Source organism: Pristiophorus japonicus, chromosome 8, assembly GCF_044704955.1.
Source record: "Pristiophorus japonicus isolate sPriJap1 chromosome 8, sPriJap1.hap1, whole genome shotgun sequence".
Lineage (NCBI taxonomy): Eukaryota > Metazoa > Chordata > Chondrichthyes > Pristiophoridae > Pristiophorus > Pristiophorus japonicus.
In genome coordinates, this window is record NC_091984.1 from 181,320,389 (window position 1) to 181,337,841 (window position 17,453).

General features: G+C 44.3%; 2 protein-coding genes across 2 annotated transcripts in view; one reads left to right on the forward strand and one right to left on the reverse strand.

The window, feature by feature from the left end:
• LOC139269230 (uncharacterized) overlaps nucleotides 1-17,453 on the forward strand; it is a 141,447-nt gene that overhangs the window by 99,516 nt on the left and 24,478 nt on the right. The window contains exons 16-21 of the mRNA XM_070888320.1: nucleotides 2,514-2,696; nucleotides 7,560-7,691; nucleotides 8,435-8,682; nucleotides 11,796-11,934; nucleotides 14,063-14,146; nucleotides 16,935-17,137. Coding sequence (XP_070744421.1) covers nucleotides 2,514-2,696; nucleotides 7,560-7,691; nucleotides 8,435-8,682; nucleotides 11,796-11,934; nucleotides 14,063-14,146; nucleotides 16,935-17,137 — 989 coding nt within the window. The remainder of the gene's footprint in view (nucleotides 1-2,513; nucleotides 2,697-7,559; nucleotides 7,692-8,434; nucleotides 8,683-11,795; nucleotides 11,935-14,062; nucleotides 14,147-16,934; nucleotides 17,138-17,453) is intronic.
• The window catches only part of ccdc117 (coiled-coil domain containing 117), a 68,421-nt gene continuing 65,036 nt past the window's right edge, over nucleotides 14,069-17,453 (reverse strand). Inside the window, exon 7 of the mRNA XM_070887634.1 lies at nucleotides 14,069-14,285. The gene's annotated coding sequence lies outside the window, so the exon portion shown is untranslated. The remainder of the gene's footprint in view (nucleotides 14,286-17,453) is intronic.

A 17,453-nucleotide genomic window follows, 5' to 3' on the forward strand; every position in this document is an offset into this window, starting at 1 on the left:
TGTGGCACAGTGGTGCTGAAGCCAATTTTAGCTTGCTACCTGACGCCCAAATTAACTTTTTGTTTTAGAATTTCAGAAAAACAATTTCAAACATGAAATTACACAGCAACGAGTGGGAATCCACTGTGGGGGAACATAAAAATTAGAAGCAAAAGTAGGGCATACGGCCCCTTGAGCCTGCTCCGCCATTCAATAAGATCATGGCTAATCTTCAACCTCAGCTCCACTTTCCCGCCCGATCCCCCATGTCCCTTGATTCCCCTGGAGTATGAAATTTTATCTATCTCAGCCTTGAATATATTCAATGACTCAACATCCACAGCCCTTTTGGGCAGAGAATTCCAAAGATTCACAACCCTCTGAGTGAAGAAATTCTTCCTCATCTTAGTCTTAAATGGCCGACCCCTTATCCTGAAACTATGCCCCTTAGTTTTAGACTCTCCACCCAGGGGAAACAACCTCTCAGTATCTACTCTGTCAATTCCCCTCAAAATCTTATTTATTTCAATGGAATCACCTCTCATTCTTCTATACTCCAGAGAGTATAGGCCCAATCTACTCAATCGCTCCTCAAAGGATAGCCCTCTCATCCCAGGAATCAATTTGTTGTACCACCTCCAAGGCAAGTATATCCTTCCTTAGATAAGCAGACCAAAACTGTGCATAGTACTCCAGGTGTGGTCTCACCAAGGCCCTGTAGAATTGCAGCAAGATTTCCTTACTCTTGTACTCCAACCCCCTTGCAATAAACGTCAATATGCCATTTGCCTTCCTAATTGCTTGCTGTACCTGCATGCTAATTCTGTGTTCCTGTGCGAGGACACACAAATCTCTCTGGACACCAACATTTAATAGCTTCACGCAATTTAAAAAATATTCTGTTTTTCTATTCTTCCTATTTCCTATAACCTCACATTTCCCCACATTATACTCCCTCTGCCACCTTATTGCCCACTCACTTAACCTGTCCATATCCCTTTGCTCTTTGTGTCCTCCTCACAGCTTACTTTCCCACTCGGCTTTGTATTGTCAGCAAACTTGGATACATGGCCCCTTCATCTAAGTCATTAATATAGATTATAAATAGTTGAGGCTTAAGCACTAATCCTTGTGGCACCCCACTAGTTACAATCTGCCAACCGGAAAATGAGCCGTTTATCTCTATTCTGTTTTCTGTCCGTTAACCGCTCCTTTATCCATGCTAATACATTACCCCCAACCTCATGAGCCCTTATCTTGCATAACAACCTTTTATTTGGCACCTTATCGAATGCCTTTTGGAAATCCAAATATACTACATTCATTTATTCCCCTTTATCAACACTGCTAGTTACATCCTTAATTTGTTAAACACAATTTTCTTTTCATAAAACCATGTTGACTCTGCCTAATCATATTATGATTTTCTAAGTGTCACTTCCTTAATAATGGATTTCAGCATTTTCCCGACAACTGATGTCAGGCTAACTGGCCTGTAGTTCTCTCTCCCTCCTTTCTTAAATAGCGGGATTACATTTGCTATCTTCCAATCTACTGGGACCATTCTAGAATCTCGGAAAGTTTGGAAGATCACAACCAATGCCTCCACTATCTCTGCAGCCACCTCTGTTAGAACCCTCGGATGTAACCGTCAGGTCCAGGGGATTTGTCAGCTTTTAGTCCTATTAGATTCTCGAGTACTTTTTCTCTACTGATATTAATTACTCTAAGTTCCTCATTCTAGCCCCTTGGTTCCACACTATTTTAAGTATGCTTTTTATGTCTTCTACTGTGAAGATAGATACAAAATATTTGTTTAAAGTTTCTGCCATTTCCTTATTCCCCATTAACATTTCACCTGGCTCAGTCTCTAAGGGACCAATGCTTACTTTTGCTACTCTCTTTCTTTTTACATACTTGTAGAAGCTCTTACAATTTGTTTTTATATTTCTTGCTAGTTTACTCTCAGATTCTATTTTCTCCCTTCTTAATCAATTTTTTGATCATCCTTTGCTGGTTTCTGAAGCTCTCCCAATTCTCGGGCTCACTACTATTCTTCACAACATTATAATCCTCTTTTAATTTAATACTATCCTTAATTTCTTTAGTTAGCCACAGATGGGGGAATCACTTTTCCCGTGGAGTTTTTATTTCTCAATGGAATGTAAATTCGTTGAGAATTTTGGAATATTTCTTTAAATTTTTACCACTACCTATCTACCGTCATACCTTTTAATCTAATTTCCCAATCTACCTTAGCCAACTCGCCCCTCATACCTATGTAATTGGCTTTATTTAAGGTTTAGATTCTCGTTTCAGACTTAGAATTTCACGTTGACTTTGAGAGTGAAATACTTATATTATGATCGTTCTTCTGCAGAAGATCATTTATTATGAGATTACTGATTAACCCTGATTGCACAATACAAGATCTAAAATAGCCTGTGGAGGTAGGAATTGGCATGGAGTATGGGAGTGCTCATCTGTTTACAATATATATATATATATATATATGTGTGTGTCTGCATCGCCAGGTTCAGAACGCCCTAGTCCGGGAACACAGGAAATGGGAAATAGATCGGGAGGAACAGCTCCGACAACAATGTCTGTCTCTGGAAAAGGAGAATGGGAGAGCCCTTATCCGGGCCGACGTGGACCTGGGGAAAGAACGGAGAAACTCGCTGGCTTTACAAAATAAAATTGTAGAATTACAGAAGGTTGGCACATAGGAAGTACGACCAGCACAAATTGGCTGCCGTGTTGCTGTTTAATTGATTGATGCAAGGTTTACATAGATTTGTTAGTGTGAGTGGGTCTTAAAAACACTTAAACTTGGAGTGTCAAGTATATGCATGTGGGTAAGACATAGTTGTACTGTCCTACCTTAAAAAAATAGATGGTGCCTGAGATAAAAAATAATTCTGAAGGGTGAGACTTTCTCTTCTTGCAAAGTGGGCCTCACTTACTGAAGGAGACAGGACATTTTTTATTTAGATATTTTTCCTGACCATCTACTCATCAGTGTCAGTCATGACTCAGTGGGTAGTAGTATCACCTCTGGGTCAAAAGGTTGTGGGTTCAAGTCCCACCCCAGTGTCTTGTGTACAAAACTTTAGGCTGACATTCCACAACAACAGCAACTTGTATTTATATAGCGCCTTTAACGTAGTGAAACGTCCCTAGGCACTTTACAGGAGTATTATGAAATAAAAATTTGACACTGAGCCGCATAAGTAGAAATTAGAGCAAGTGACCAAAAGCTTGGTCAAAGAGGTACGTTTTAAGGAGCGTCTTGAGAGAGGTAGGGAGGCGGAGAGGTTTAGGCAGGGAGTTCCAGAGCTTGGGGCCTAGGCAACAGAAGGCACGGCCACCAATGGTTGAGCGATTATAATCAGGGATGCCCAAGAGGGCAGAATTAGAGGAGCGCAGACATTTCGGAGGGGGGAGGGGGTTGTGGGGCCAGCGGACATTACAGAGATAGGGAGGGGTGAAGCCATGGAAGGATTTGAAAATAATGGTGAGAATTTTGAAATTGAGGTGGTGCTTAACCGGAAGCCAATGTAGGTCAGCAAGCACAGGGATGTTGGATGGACGGGACTTGGTGCGAATTAGGACATGGGCGGCCGAGTTTTGGATCACCTCTAGTTTACGTGGGGTAGAATGTGGGATTGTGTTGGAATAGTCAAGTCTAAAGGTAACAAAGCATGGATAAGGCCTTCAGCAGGGGATGAGCTGAGGCAAGGCCAGAGACGGGCGATGTTACGGAAGTGGAAATAGGTGGTCTTAGTTATGCTGCTGATATGTGGTTGAAAGCTTATTTCAGGGTCAAATACTCCAGGGCTGTACTGAGGGAGTACTGTGCTGTCAGAGGTTCTGTCTTTCAGATGAGACATTAAATAGTGACCCTGTCTGTGCTCTCAGGTGGACATGAAAGATCCCATGACACTATTTTGAAGAAGAGCAGCGAAGTTCTCCCCGGTGTCTTGGCCAATATTTATCCCTCGACCAACATCACAAAAACAGATTATCCTCTGATTGCTGTATATGGGAGATTGCTCTGCAGAAATTGCTGCTGCATTTCCTATATTATAAAAGTGACTACACTGGTTGTAAAGTGCTTTGGGACATTCAGAGGTCATGAAAAGCGCGATATAAATGCAATTCTTTCTTTCTCATCCTGTGGAATAGACGATGTTTTGCGTCTTAAGTACTGCTAAAGAAAGAACTTGCATTTATATGTGGCTTTCAGGACCTCAGAAGTGCGTTACAGTCAATTAAGTACTTTTGAAATGTAATCACTGATTTAAGTTTGGAAACATTAATATAATGTAATGTTAGTCTCGGATTTAAAAAAAAATAGCTTGTATATTTTTCTCTGTGAGAGAGTATGGTATCATTGACTTGTAATAGTTCAGTAAAATGTTACACCCTCCCCTGACTGTCCTTCAGGCTCCAAGAGTCCATTATTGGTTACAAGGAGTTGATGTGAGGAAAAAAGGTTGCTCTGGTAACCAGGTTCTGACCTTTTAGTAGGGTTTTTAACACTACAGACTATAGAATGTAATAAATATACCCGTGGCAGTAGATAAATACTATATTGGTACAGAGCACAATTTGGAATCATTTGGCCTTTTCTGTACTGTCCAATTAGAATGTTAACTGTCCAATGGAAGCTTGAGGACATGGTCGGAGATCTAACCTCCATTCCAAGTTAAGTGATCAGAAGCCAATACCTTTTAGGTTTTCACTGTCTAATTTCAAGCACCTTGACCCAGGCAAGATCTCAGCATGGAGCATGGTAACAACTGATCCATTTCCCACACCAGTGCATGCACCTTTCCAAATATGGCATCAAACATCAAACACCTGAGCATGAAACACAAAAGGAAACTATGCGGGTACAGCAAGTGATCAGGAAGGCCAATGGAATCTTGGCCTTTATTGCAAAGGGGATGGAGTATAAAAGCAGGGAAGTCTTGCTATAGTTATACAGGGTATTGGTGAGGCCACACCTGGAATACTGCATGCAGTTTTGGTTTCCATATTTACGAAAGGATATACTTTCTTTGGAGGCAGTTCAGAGAAGGTTCACAAGGTTGATTCCGGAGATGAGGGGGTTGACTTATGAGGAAAGGTTGAGTAGGTTGGGCTTCTACTCATTGGAATTCAGAAGAATGAGATTATGAGGGGGCTTGACAAGGTGGATGCAGAGAGGATGTTTCCACTGATGGGGGAGACTAGAACTAGAGGGCATGATCTTAGAATAAGGGGCCGCACATTTAAAACTGAGATGAGAAGAAATTTCTTCTCTCAGAAGGTTGTGAATCTGTGGAATTCACTGCCTCAGAGAGCTGAGGAAGCTGGGACATTGAATAAATTTAAGACAGAAATAGACAGTTTCTTGAACGATAAGGGAATAAGAGATTATGGGGAGTGGGCAGGGAAGTGGACCTGCGTCCATGATCGTATCAGCCATGATCGTATTAAATGGCGGAGCAGGCTCGAGGGGCCTTATGACCTACTCCTGCTCCTATTTCTTATGTTCTTATATACTTCCAGGTCAGGTATAGTGTGTTTAGATGGTACAAAGATCAAAATAATAGATTGTAAAAAAAAAAAAGCCAGCTATGAGGATGGAGCTAAGGGAGCTAAACTGGAGAACAGTGGGTAATATTTAAAGGAGACATCACTAACATAGACACGTGAACATCCTTTTGAGAATAAATAACTTGGGGATGAAAGAATATTTAAATGGTTAAAACAAGTGTAGAGTTGGTCTTTTAGCATTCCATGATTAACTAAATCAGCTGTGGCTCAGTTAGTGGCACACTTGCCTTTGAGTCAGAAGATTGCACGTTCAAGTCCCACCTCAGAAACTTGAGCACAAAAATCTAGGCTGATGCTCCAGTGCAGTATTGAGGGAGTTGTACTGTCGGAGGTGCCATCTTTTGGATGAGACGTTAAACAGCCATTTAGGACTGAGATGGGGAGGAATCTTTTCACTCAGGGTTGTGAATCTTTTGAAATCTCTGCCTCAAAGGGTGTGGATGCTGAGTCATTAAATATATTCAAGGCTAAGATAGATAGAATTTTGGACTCTATGGGGAATCAAAGGATATGGGGATCGGGCGGGAAAATGGAGTTGAGGTCGAAGATTAGTCATGATCTTATTTATTGGCGGATCAGGCTCGAGGGATGCTCCTGCTCCTAATTCTTATGTTCTTAAACGAAGGCGTCGTCTGCCCTCTCAAGTGGACGTAAAAGATCCAATGACACTATTTCGAAGAAAAGCAGGGGAGTTATCCCCAGTGTCCTAGTCAATATTTATCCCTCAATCAAATCACTAAAAAGATTATCTGAGACCCCAACTATTTACAATCTATATTAACAACTTGGATGAAGGCACCAAGTGTAACGTAACCAAGTTTGCTGATGATACAAAGATGGAAGGAAAAGCAATGTGTGCTGAGGACACAAAAAACCTGCAAAAGGACATAGACAGGCTAAGTGAGTGGGCAAAAATTTGGCAGATGGAATATAATGTTGGAAAGTGTGAGGTTATGCACTTTGGCAGAAAAAAATCGAAGAGCAAGTTATTATTTAAGTGGAGAAAAATTGCAAATTGCTGCAGTACAGCGGGACCTGGGGGTCCTGGTGCATGAAACACAAAAGGTTAGTATGCAGGTACGCAAGTGATGAGGAAGACCAATGGAATCTTAGCCTTTATTGCAAAGGGGATGGAGTATAAAAGCAGGGAAGTCTTGCTACAGTTATACAGGATATTGGTGAGGCCACACCTGGAATACTGCGTACAATTTTGGTTTCCATATTTAAGAAAGGATATACTTGCTTTGAAGGCAGTTCGGGGAAGGTTCACTAGGTTGATTCCAGGGATGAGGGCGTTGACTTATGAGGAAAGGTTGAGTAGGTTGGGCCACTACTCATTGGAATTCAGAAGAATGAGAGGTGATTTTATCGAAACGTATAAGATTATGAGGGGACTTGGCAAGGTGGATGCAGAGAGGATGTTTCTACTGATGGGAGAGACTAGAACCAAGGGGCATAATCTTAGAATAAGGGGCCGCCCATTTAAAACGGAGATGAGGAGGAATTTCTTCTCTGAGGGTTGTAAATCTGTGGAATTCACTGCCCCAGGGAACTGTGGAAGCTGGGTCATTAAATAAATTTAAGACAGATACACAGTTCCTTAACTGAAAAGGGACTAAGGGGTTATGGGGAGCGGGCAGGGAAGTGAACCTGAGTCCATGATCGGATCAACCATGATCATATTAAATGGAGGAGCAGGCTCGAGGGGCCATATGGCCTACTCCTGCTCCTATTTCTTATGTTCTTATCACATTGCATTTTGTGACAGCTGGCTGTGCGCAAATGACTGCCATGTTTCCTACATTACAATAGTGACTACACTTCAAAAAGTACCTGATTGGCCGTAAAGCACTTTGGGATGTCTGGTGGTTGTGAAAGGCACTATATAAATGCAAGTCTTTTTTTTTCTTTTTAAATGATATGATTCTGCACTTTGTTCCTGCACTGACCCTCTGTACTGTCTGTGTTGGCAGCGAATCCAGGAGCTGGAGTTCCAGAGCCACTCCCTCCAGCAAGAGAAGGACCGAGCCGTGAGCAATGTGCGGACTTTGCTGACCGAAGAGAAATGGAAGGAAATCCAGCAGCTCAGAGAAGAATTGCAGCTGGTACGAGATGGAGACTATCAGCTTTAGGGAGATTGGTTTAATCCATCAATTCTAGCCACAGGGGGAAGGCCAGGCACCTCTTTGCTGGGAAGATTTGAATGAGAGCCAATACTGGGCTGCTATCACCCTGTGATCCCCAGTAAGGGGGGTCTGATCTCCAATATTGGGGGGGTCTTGTCCCCAGTAATGGGGGGGGTCTGATCCCCAGTAATGGGGGGTGGTATGATCCCTAGTAATGGGGCGTCTGATCCCGAGTAATGGGGGGGGGTATGATCCCTAGTAATGGGGGGTCTGATCCCTAGTAATGGGGGGGTCTGATCCCTAGTAATGGGGGGGTCTGATCCCTAGTAATGGGGGGGTATGATCCATAGTAATGGGGTGGTCTGATCCCTAGTAATGGGGGGTCTGATCCCTAGTAATGGGGGGGGTATGATCCCTAGTAATGGGGGGTATGATCCCTAGTAATGGAGGGGGATATGATCCCTAGTAATGGGGGCGTCTGATCCCTAGTAATGGGGCGTCTGATCCCTCGTAATGGGGGGGTCTGAACCCTAGAATGGGAGTCTGATCCTTAATATTAATGGGTCTAATCCATGGTAATGTCGGATCTGTTCTCTTAGTTTATAGGAGAGGGTAGTATGGGTTCTTTTATTCTCCCACTGTTGTTAATATCGTGCAAAATTAGTTTAATTTCATGGTTGCTTTGTGATTGTTCTGAGCTTCTCCTCCTGTTGCGAATCTAGGAGAAAAAGCATGACGTTGAGATGCTGACAGCGAAGGTGGACCAGTTGGAGGAGGAGTTACGGAGCCTGTGGGCCAAGAACAATGAAGCTGCTCTCAAAGAGAGAGAAGCCCGGATGCAGGGGGAGCGGGCGGAGAGATCCTTTGTATCCGAGATCAAGATGGAGTGTGAACGCATCCAAGTGTTGATCCAGAACACACACGTGCGAGTGTTGGGGAGATCCGTGAGCCTACCACATGGTAAACTGGGGTAGGTCACTACCACCGACAAGAATAACCCCTGCCAATTCGTTTACCCATTCATTGTCTGTTCCCTGAGGGTAGATCATAATGAAGGTTGCAGAGCTGGACATGGAGAAGACGGTGAAATGGTTAATCCACTCTACTCAGAAATGACAGTAACAGTAAAAGGGAAACCGTGGGCAAGAAAATTACTTTATTCAATTATGTATCAGTTAACCATTAGACTGTCCTCAGGTCCAGCACGATGACTGTATCCCTGGGCTGATAAGTTTTGCAATTTTTTGGTACCCACACTGTGACACCAAAACAAACACTAATATTACAGTAATAAAACTGTTCAAATGTCAAGAGCAGCTTTATTACAGTAATAAGAACATTAGGAACAGGTTTAAGCCAATCTGTCTCTTGAGACTGCTCTACCATTCAATATGATCATGGCTGATCATGCAACTTCAATACCCCATTCCTGCTTTCTCTCCATACCCTTTGATCCCTTTAGCCGTACTGACTCTATACATCTAAAATATACATTACAAATATAATTTCAATAAAAATAAATTCCGCGAGTATTCTTCGACTCTATCACCTTAACTTCGACAAGAGATCGGGGGAACCTCTACACAATTTCTATCTAAAATAATTTAACTCTCCTGCTTGTCCTGTTTTCCCCACTCTGGCTGGTCTCTCGATCGCCTAGCTTTATTATTTTAGTTTTCATTTAACTTTTTTTTTCTATTACATTTATTTTTGACTCTAAAATTCTAACTTTAAAATACTTATCTTCCCTGCTTTCTTTTCCTTCTCTGCTCTTATTGCAAGAATGGGCAGTGAGAGTAACTTACAAGAAAAGTGTGATTCTCATTGCCTGAAAGCTCTGAAGGATGTCTTTTCAACCAATCAAAAATCCAAAGTCTAATGATTGACAGGTTGTATTGTAGGAACAACTAAGTCATCCTTCAACATAAAAGTGCATTTGCTGCTGGACAAGTAAATTCAGTTGAGACCCCAGAGCCCTCTTGTGCCTACTGTTGTAAAGTTGTCTACGTATGGGAAGGGTTAGATATTGGCATATTGATTGGGGTAGATCTTGACTTTGTGCGATAGTGTAATACGGGCGATAGCAAATTGGTAGCTCATTTTACATCTCTCACAATTGACTTCAATGGAAATAAAAATGGGGAGAGATGTAAAATGGGCTGCCGACATGCTATCACCTATTTCACACTATTGCACAAAGTTAAGATCTAACCTATTGTCTTTTTAGTAAATACATCATCATCATCATAGGTGGTCCCTCGTATCGAGGATGACTTGCTTCCACGCCAAAAAGAGATGAGTTCACAGGTGTTTCAATGAAGGACCTAATATTCCAGGTCCTGAACTGCATGTTGAAGGATGGAAGATGCCTTTGCGTGGATTTTTTTAACGTGTGGTGGCCGTTGCACACCAGCCACCACACGGGCTTGACAGAGCTAGGTTTTGGTCCAGTGGCAAGGATTAACCAAGACGACTGGAGACCAGCTTTGCTGCATGGACCTAGTGCGCACACATATCGCAGTGTGGGCTGGCCCGTGCTGCCCCTGGGCCCTCGCCTCTTCTGAGCCTCGATCACGTCGCTCCAAGATCACTTGCCACTCCTACGCCCCAACCTCGCCGCTCCTGCTGTACCTGTCCATGCTCAAATCAGCGATCTGAACCTTGGTGACGTCCAATCCAGTCGCCCTCTTCACAGCCGTCGCTCTCCAGCATGCGCTGTACCTTTGAAGGCCCCGACCTGCTGATGGTCCTTGCAGGTCGGGGCCGCCGTGCCGAAGCACTAAACACTGAAGTAATTGTTATAGCTAATTTTGTGTTTTTTGATGAGCAACAACAGTACATCTGTCAGGGCTTCCCCCCGAGAGTATCTCTGTTCAAACACAACATTGACTACGGAGGGAGGGGGCTAATAATCAATGTTGTTTGTAAGTGAAGGGGATTGTTGAGGTGGATGTGGAGAGGTTCTCTGCTGAACTACAAGAACCAAGGAGCATGAATACAAAACTTAAAAGAAACTTCAAGTCACACGTAACTCAGAGTAACTTAGTGCACCCCTAGAGCTGTTAACTTAATGAATAGATTGTGACTGAGCACAACGAGTGCTGAATTCCAAGAGAAACTGGGAAGATCACTGATTCAGCAGGGAGTAGAGGGATACAAGCTTAGTGCCTCGTTGGTGAGAACCCGAGAATACATGGGCCTCAATGATGAGGTGAGCTATCTTTGATCACTTCTACCATTTATGTAGACATGTTTAATTTGGCCTCACAATTTGCATTTTACAGAAGGCTGGAGATGTGATGCGGTAACTTAAATGCTGAGATTTGCTTCTGGTTATTCACTAGGCTGATGATGTACACTCTAATGCAAGATGGTGCGTGGTCACTCTGTGACATTTATACAATACTGTGCAAATCTGTCAAATGATGCTGGTCTTTGTATTGGTCAAATGAGTCAAGTGGGACTGTTAGTGCAGACTTTTGTTGCTGCAGTGATTATTGAAATGCTCAGCTCCCAGGCAAAGCAAAGAGGAAAAAGGGATGTTCTGTCACATCTCCACACCCCCCCCCCCCCCATAGGATTGTGTCACGCTTGTATTCCCTAGAGTTTCCGAAATGGGTCACACTAGGCCTACACTTGGAGTAGATGCAGGCCCAACATAAGCCATTCAAATGAGGCAGAAAATCATATTCCCATCTCCCACCTCAGTTTCCCAACTGCCCAACTATTGGCTGCCCAGTGGAGGGGCGCCCAAAGTAACCAGGTGCTGGAACTTGCATTGGGACCTCCCAGTACTAACGGGTATTATCAGGAGCAGCTAGAACATGGAAGAGGGGTCCAGACCAGTGTTGGCAAGATGTCACCCCCCACCCCCACCTCTGACTTCCAAGAGGATCTTCTGTGCCTGCTGGCTGCTGCTGTACTCCGATTTCCTGGCCTGCTTTCAAAGCCTTAGTCTCAACTCGGCCAAACAGATGGCCTAGGACAGGAAATTCCTCCAGCAGGTACCCTGCACCTGTAGGGCACCGACTGGGGCCGAGAAGAAAGTCTGTCCTGTTAACCCAACTGCCTGTTGCTTTACAGAAGCCCGACACGGATGACATTGGGACAAGCCATTCAAACACTGCGTGGAGCCAGTGAGGATCTGCACCAACTCGTGATGGACCTACATCAGGAGCTGGAGAGCCAACGCCGTGCAGCACATCACTTCCAAAGGGACAAGGTACCAGATGCTCCGATTAATCCCATTTTGTGTATTGTGCGCTGGTTGCTCCAGCAGTGGAACCTTGGATTCCTGCACAGAGGATTGCAGATTTGAGTCACAGTCTTCTTGTCATTCAAACAAGCCCAACTGACTGGGTAGTTTCTGTGAGTTCAGAGTCTCTCAATAGTGTGATTTTTGTGGAGATTTATAGTGTTGTTAAAAATCTGCTACAATAAACAAATTTGGTTGTTTATCCATTTTAAGATAATAGAAATTTAAAGGTGAGTGCTGGTATCCGCTGGAGAATGACACCACTTTGATTTTGATTTTGTGTGCTAGTGTAAAACAGGCGATAGAGAGTCGGCAGCCCGTGTTACATCTCTCCCCATCTTTATTTGCATTGTCGGGAGAGATGTAAAGTGAGCTGCTGACTTGCTATGGCCCGTTTTACACTCTCGCACAAAGTGAAGACCTACCCCAGAGTCCGTTGTAGCACCATCGGTGTGTGCTTATGAAGGGGCCGGAATGGGTGATTCCGCACAACAATTGCAGCTTTTTTCTGATTGGCTGCTCAATACAGCCTACAAAAAGCCTATTTGTTCCTGTGAATGAGCTTAATAAAAAAGAAAAGATTGAAAATGAACTCTCGTTTAACACATCAGTGGGATGAAAACAGTAACCTCTCGACTGCTTGTAAAGATGTTAATATATTTTATCAGTTTAAGGGCAAACCCACAGACCAACTGTTAACAGAAGCAATCTGAGCAAAAGGGTCCAACAGTGAGCATGTTGTTTTATCTGTGGGGCCTGTGTTTGAATCCAGTGCACACTGATGCGATGAAAGTTTCCCCTCTCCGCTGGCTATGTCACACTTTGGTATTTTTATGAACATTTTCGAACAGAAAGGATTTGGGGAAAGAATTACTATAGGGTCGAAATTTCATTTCTACTGCCACACTTTACCGCACGCGGGAGGTAGCCAACGGGCAACAAAGGCCTACCTTCGACAGTAAGCGGCGTCCACACCTGCGCAGAAATTCAATTGGCTCTTTGGCAGAGGCGCCAAGAGCTAGCGCTGCGCCGACTAGCGGCGACTAACGCCACCCGCGTGGTGACGTCATCCAACGTGCAACATCTTCTTGGCGCCTCCCTCGCAATATTTAGTTTGAATATCGGCCTTCCCGGCAGACATTCTTACAGCCTGAAAAAGGTGGTGAGTAAACAGCGGAACTCGGGCGGAATCGGCCAGAGAGCAAGGTAAGTTATAAAAAAATATATATTCTTCATTTTTTCATTAGTTTTAACAGTGGGGAAGTTTGTGTGCGGGTCGGAAAAGTTTGAGGGTTTTTTTTCTTCCCGTTTTCCAGCGAGCATGGAGGCAATCTCCCGATGTGAAATTCAGTCGGCCACCTGAGCTCCCGCCCGAGGATGAGTATGCAACGCCACTTTTTAGCGCTGCTCTCTTATCTTTGGCTGTAAAAACTAAATTTGGCAGTTTGAACCTGCACCTTACGCCTGGCGGTAAAATCAGCACTCGGGCGGTGACACCGCCTCAAAAACAGCGGTACTGAATTTCGACCCCTATACCCTTAAATGTTTTTTTTTTAAATACTTGCATTTATATAGCTCCTTTTACAGCGTCAGAACTTCCCAAAGCTCTTTACAGCCAGTGAAATCCTTTTGAAGTGCAGTCACTGTTGTAATGTAAGAAATGCGGCAGCAACTTTGCGCACAGCAAGCTCCCACAAACAGCAATGTGATAATGACCAGATACTCTGTTTTTAGTGATGTTGATTGAGGGATAAATTTTGGCCAGGAGATCGGGGATAACTCCCCTGCTCTTCTTCGAAATAGTGCCATGGGATCTTTTATGTCCATCTGAGAGAGCAGATGGGGCTTCAGTTTAACATCGCAACTGAAAGACGAGATGTATATTCATGCAAGTTAAAAACACCGAGGCATAGGAGACTTTCTCATGCAGAGGTCTCAATGAGGAGGCGTGTTTTTCATAAGGAAGTCCCAGTATGGGGAATCTCTCCTTTTAACGAGGGACGGTACATATATTTAAGATCCGCCTTACCTTCAGTACTACTCTTCGAATCTCTTTTTTATTGTAAACCCAATTTTATTTTTGTTTGGTCCTTAGGAACGAGAGGTTGAACAGAAGCAAGAACTGTTATTGCTGGAAAAAGAAGAGGCTCTGGCTGTTCTTAAGGACAGGCTGATCCAGGTGACTACATCTGTTCCCCAACTCTGGGTTTTTCCTCAATATCAGGAGTGATGTGGTATTTCGAGACAGGGTGGATCATGAGTTTCAGTTCTGTAGCACAGTCAGCTTGTTCTGCAACTGATGTGAGTTCTCGACAGTGCTGTAAAGAAAGAAAGAACTTGCATTTATATAGCACCTTTCAAGATCTCAGGACGTCCCAAAGAGTTTTACAGCCAATGAATTACTTTTGGAGTGTAGTCACTGTTGTAAAGTAGGAAATGCGGCAGCCAATTTGTGAACAGCAATGTGATAATGACCAGATCATCTCTTTTTAGTAATGGTGGCTGCGCGATAAATATTGGCCAGGACACCGGCGATAACTCCACTGCTCTTCCTCGAAATAGTGCCATGGGATCTTTTACGTCCACCTGAGAGAGCAGACGGGGCCTCGGTTTAATGTCTTATCCAAAAGACGGCACCTCCAACAGTGCAGCACTCCCTCAACACTGCACTGGAGTGTCAGTCTAGATTTATGTGCTCAAGTCCCTGGAGTGGAGCTTGAACCCACGACTTGATTCATTATGTACACGGTACTGGAATTGTTTCAACTCCTCTTGCATTTTTATTTAAGAAACACAGTTCGCTTGAAAACACTAACGAATTCTTTTGAGGTGTTGGAGTCAGTGGTTATTAAACATAAGAAAAAGGAGGAGGAGTGGGACTATACGGCCCTCGAGCCTGCTCCGTCATACAGTAAGATCATGGCTGATCTTCAATCTCAACCCCACATTCCTGACAATCCCATATCCTTTGATTCCCCTACAGTCCAAAAATCTATCTATCTATCTCAGCCATGAATATACTCGACGACTGAGCATCCACAGCCCTCTGGGTTAGAGAATTCAAAGGATTCTGAGTGAAGATATTTCTCCTCATCTCAGTCCTAAATGGCCGACCCCTTATCCTGAGGCTATGACCCCTAGTCCTAGACTATCCAGCCAGGAGAAACAGCCTCTCAGCATCTACCCTATCAAGCCATCTCAGAATTTTAAATATTTCAATGAGATCACCTCTCATTCTTCTAAACTCCACAGAATATAAGCCCATTCTACTTAATCTCTCCTCATAGGACAATCCTCTCATCTCAGGAATCAATCTAGTGAACCTTCATTGTAACCTCTCTAAGATGTGCATATCCTTCCTTAGATACAGAGAACAAAACTGTGCACAGTACTCCAGGTGTGGTCTCACCAAAACTCTGTATAACTGTAGTAAGACTTCCTTTCTACAGTACTCCACCCCCCTTGCAATAAAGGCCAACATACTATTTGCCTTCCTAATTGCTTGTTGTGTATAAGGACACCCAAATCCCGCTGAACACCAACATTTAATAGTTTCTCAACTTTTAAAAGATATTCTGTTTTTCTATTCTTCCTACCTAAGTGAATAACCTCACATTTCCAAACTTTATACTCCATCTGCCACCCTCTTGCCCACTCACCTTAACCTATCCATATCCTTTTGCAGACTCTTTGGGGGCGAAGTTGCCCCATGGCACATTCGGGGTCACTAACCTTCCCGGCCTGAGTCAGTTAACGCCCGGGGCGGAGTCCCACCCCCAGCATGAAATTGCCCCTTTGTGACCCGGAAACACGGCAGAGCACTGTCTCGGGTGCTCTGACTCGTTTTGGGGGCGCTTCCGGGGCAGTTCTGAGTTTAGCGCAACGCTGAACAGGTCAGTGCTATGTGGCTGCTCCGCATAGCGCTGATGCACCACAACGCCACCCACTCCCTTCATTTGAGCAGGAGAGCCGCTGCGGAATCTGCAGCCCCTGTGGTGGGCACTACTGGGCCACCAGGAGCACTTTCTACCAGGCCAGCAGCCTGCCATACAAAATGCACTGCTGGGCTGCATGAAGGCAGTCTGGTCGAAACGAGGGCTGCAATTATCGTCAGACGACAATTAAACATGGCAACCCGGGGCACACGTGCCTGCCCCTTTAAGGGGTGGATGTTAGCGTCCTGCAAAGCGGGCTGACATCGGCCCGTGCCAGCCTGACGTCCCACGGGGCGGAAAGGGGTCGGCACGTGCAGTGATGATGTCATTGCCGTGTGCGCCCCTACCCAGGGCGCAAAATGCAGGGCGCGGCACTAATGGTCTATTGACCTCAAAATCTTCAGGGAGCCACCGATGCCTGCCCCCAGGCGAAAAGGGGTTTGCGCCGCATTGGCTTCTACCGGCGGTGTACAAGGGGGGAATTTCGCCCCTTTGTGTCCTCCTCACATCTTACTTTCCCCACTTAGCATTGTATCGTCAGCAAACTTGGATACATTACATTCGGTCCCTTCGTCTATGTCATTAATATCGAATGTAAATCGAGAACTCATCTCTGCGGTTTGTCCCATCGCAAACAGTTGGAGAGTGTCGGAAATGAAATTGACCAGTTTCTATAACGAGAGGCCAATCCGCAATGCCTGCTTTAAGACAGATAGCAAGTCTACAGCATCTACCCCAGTGACTCCCTTGTCAATCAAAGAACCAAGAGAATGAGAAACATTCTGCAGATTGGATTCTAACACAAAAGCCCAAAATTACATTTTGAATTTTATATTTTGGAAGGAGAGGGTATGTTGATGATAATATGCTCCAAGTAAATTGTATGTCTGAGAAAATAAAATGAAAGACCTTTTAAATATTCATGGCAGCCACTAGCGCATAGTTCAAATGTTTCAATGTTGTCAAAATGTTTTTATCATTTCTACAGAAATGATGTTTAGACCTAACCCGTCGGCATTGTCCGTTACACAGGATCACATTGAGGAGATCAGCAAGCTGCGGAGGTCACAATTGAAGGATTCCGGGAGCGGAGAGGAGCAAGTGATTCGGCAGCAGCTTCAGGAGAAGGATAACGAGTTACGAGCGGTCCAGAGGAACATGGCCAAATGGAAGGATGAGACCACTTGCAAGCTCGCCCGCAAGTTCGAGGGAGAACGGAATGCCGAACTTGAGAAGTATGTGACTTTTCCACCTCTTTAAGTATGGACAAGAACGTGTTTTTTAATTCCCTCCTGAGATAGTTATGGTCCCAGTTCCCATGAACCAGCGACTAAGTGGAGCATGAGAATTGTTTTCCTGATTCTTACCCTCTGTCTCTGTGAGGAAGCACCTGGATTTCACTCAGTATCTCTCCCTGACAGGGTGACTGAGATTGGGAACTTTGTGTACACGAGGAAACCATAGGTGCGCCTGCCCAAGTCCCTTCTACAAATCAGATGTGAGGTGACACACAACTGCAGCCCGGGATGACTCTCCTTACTCTACCATTGG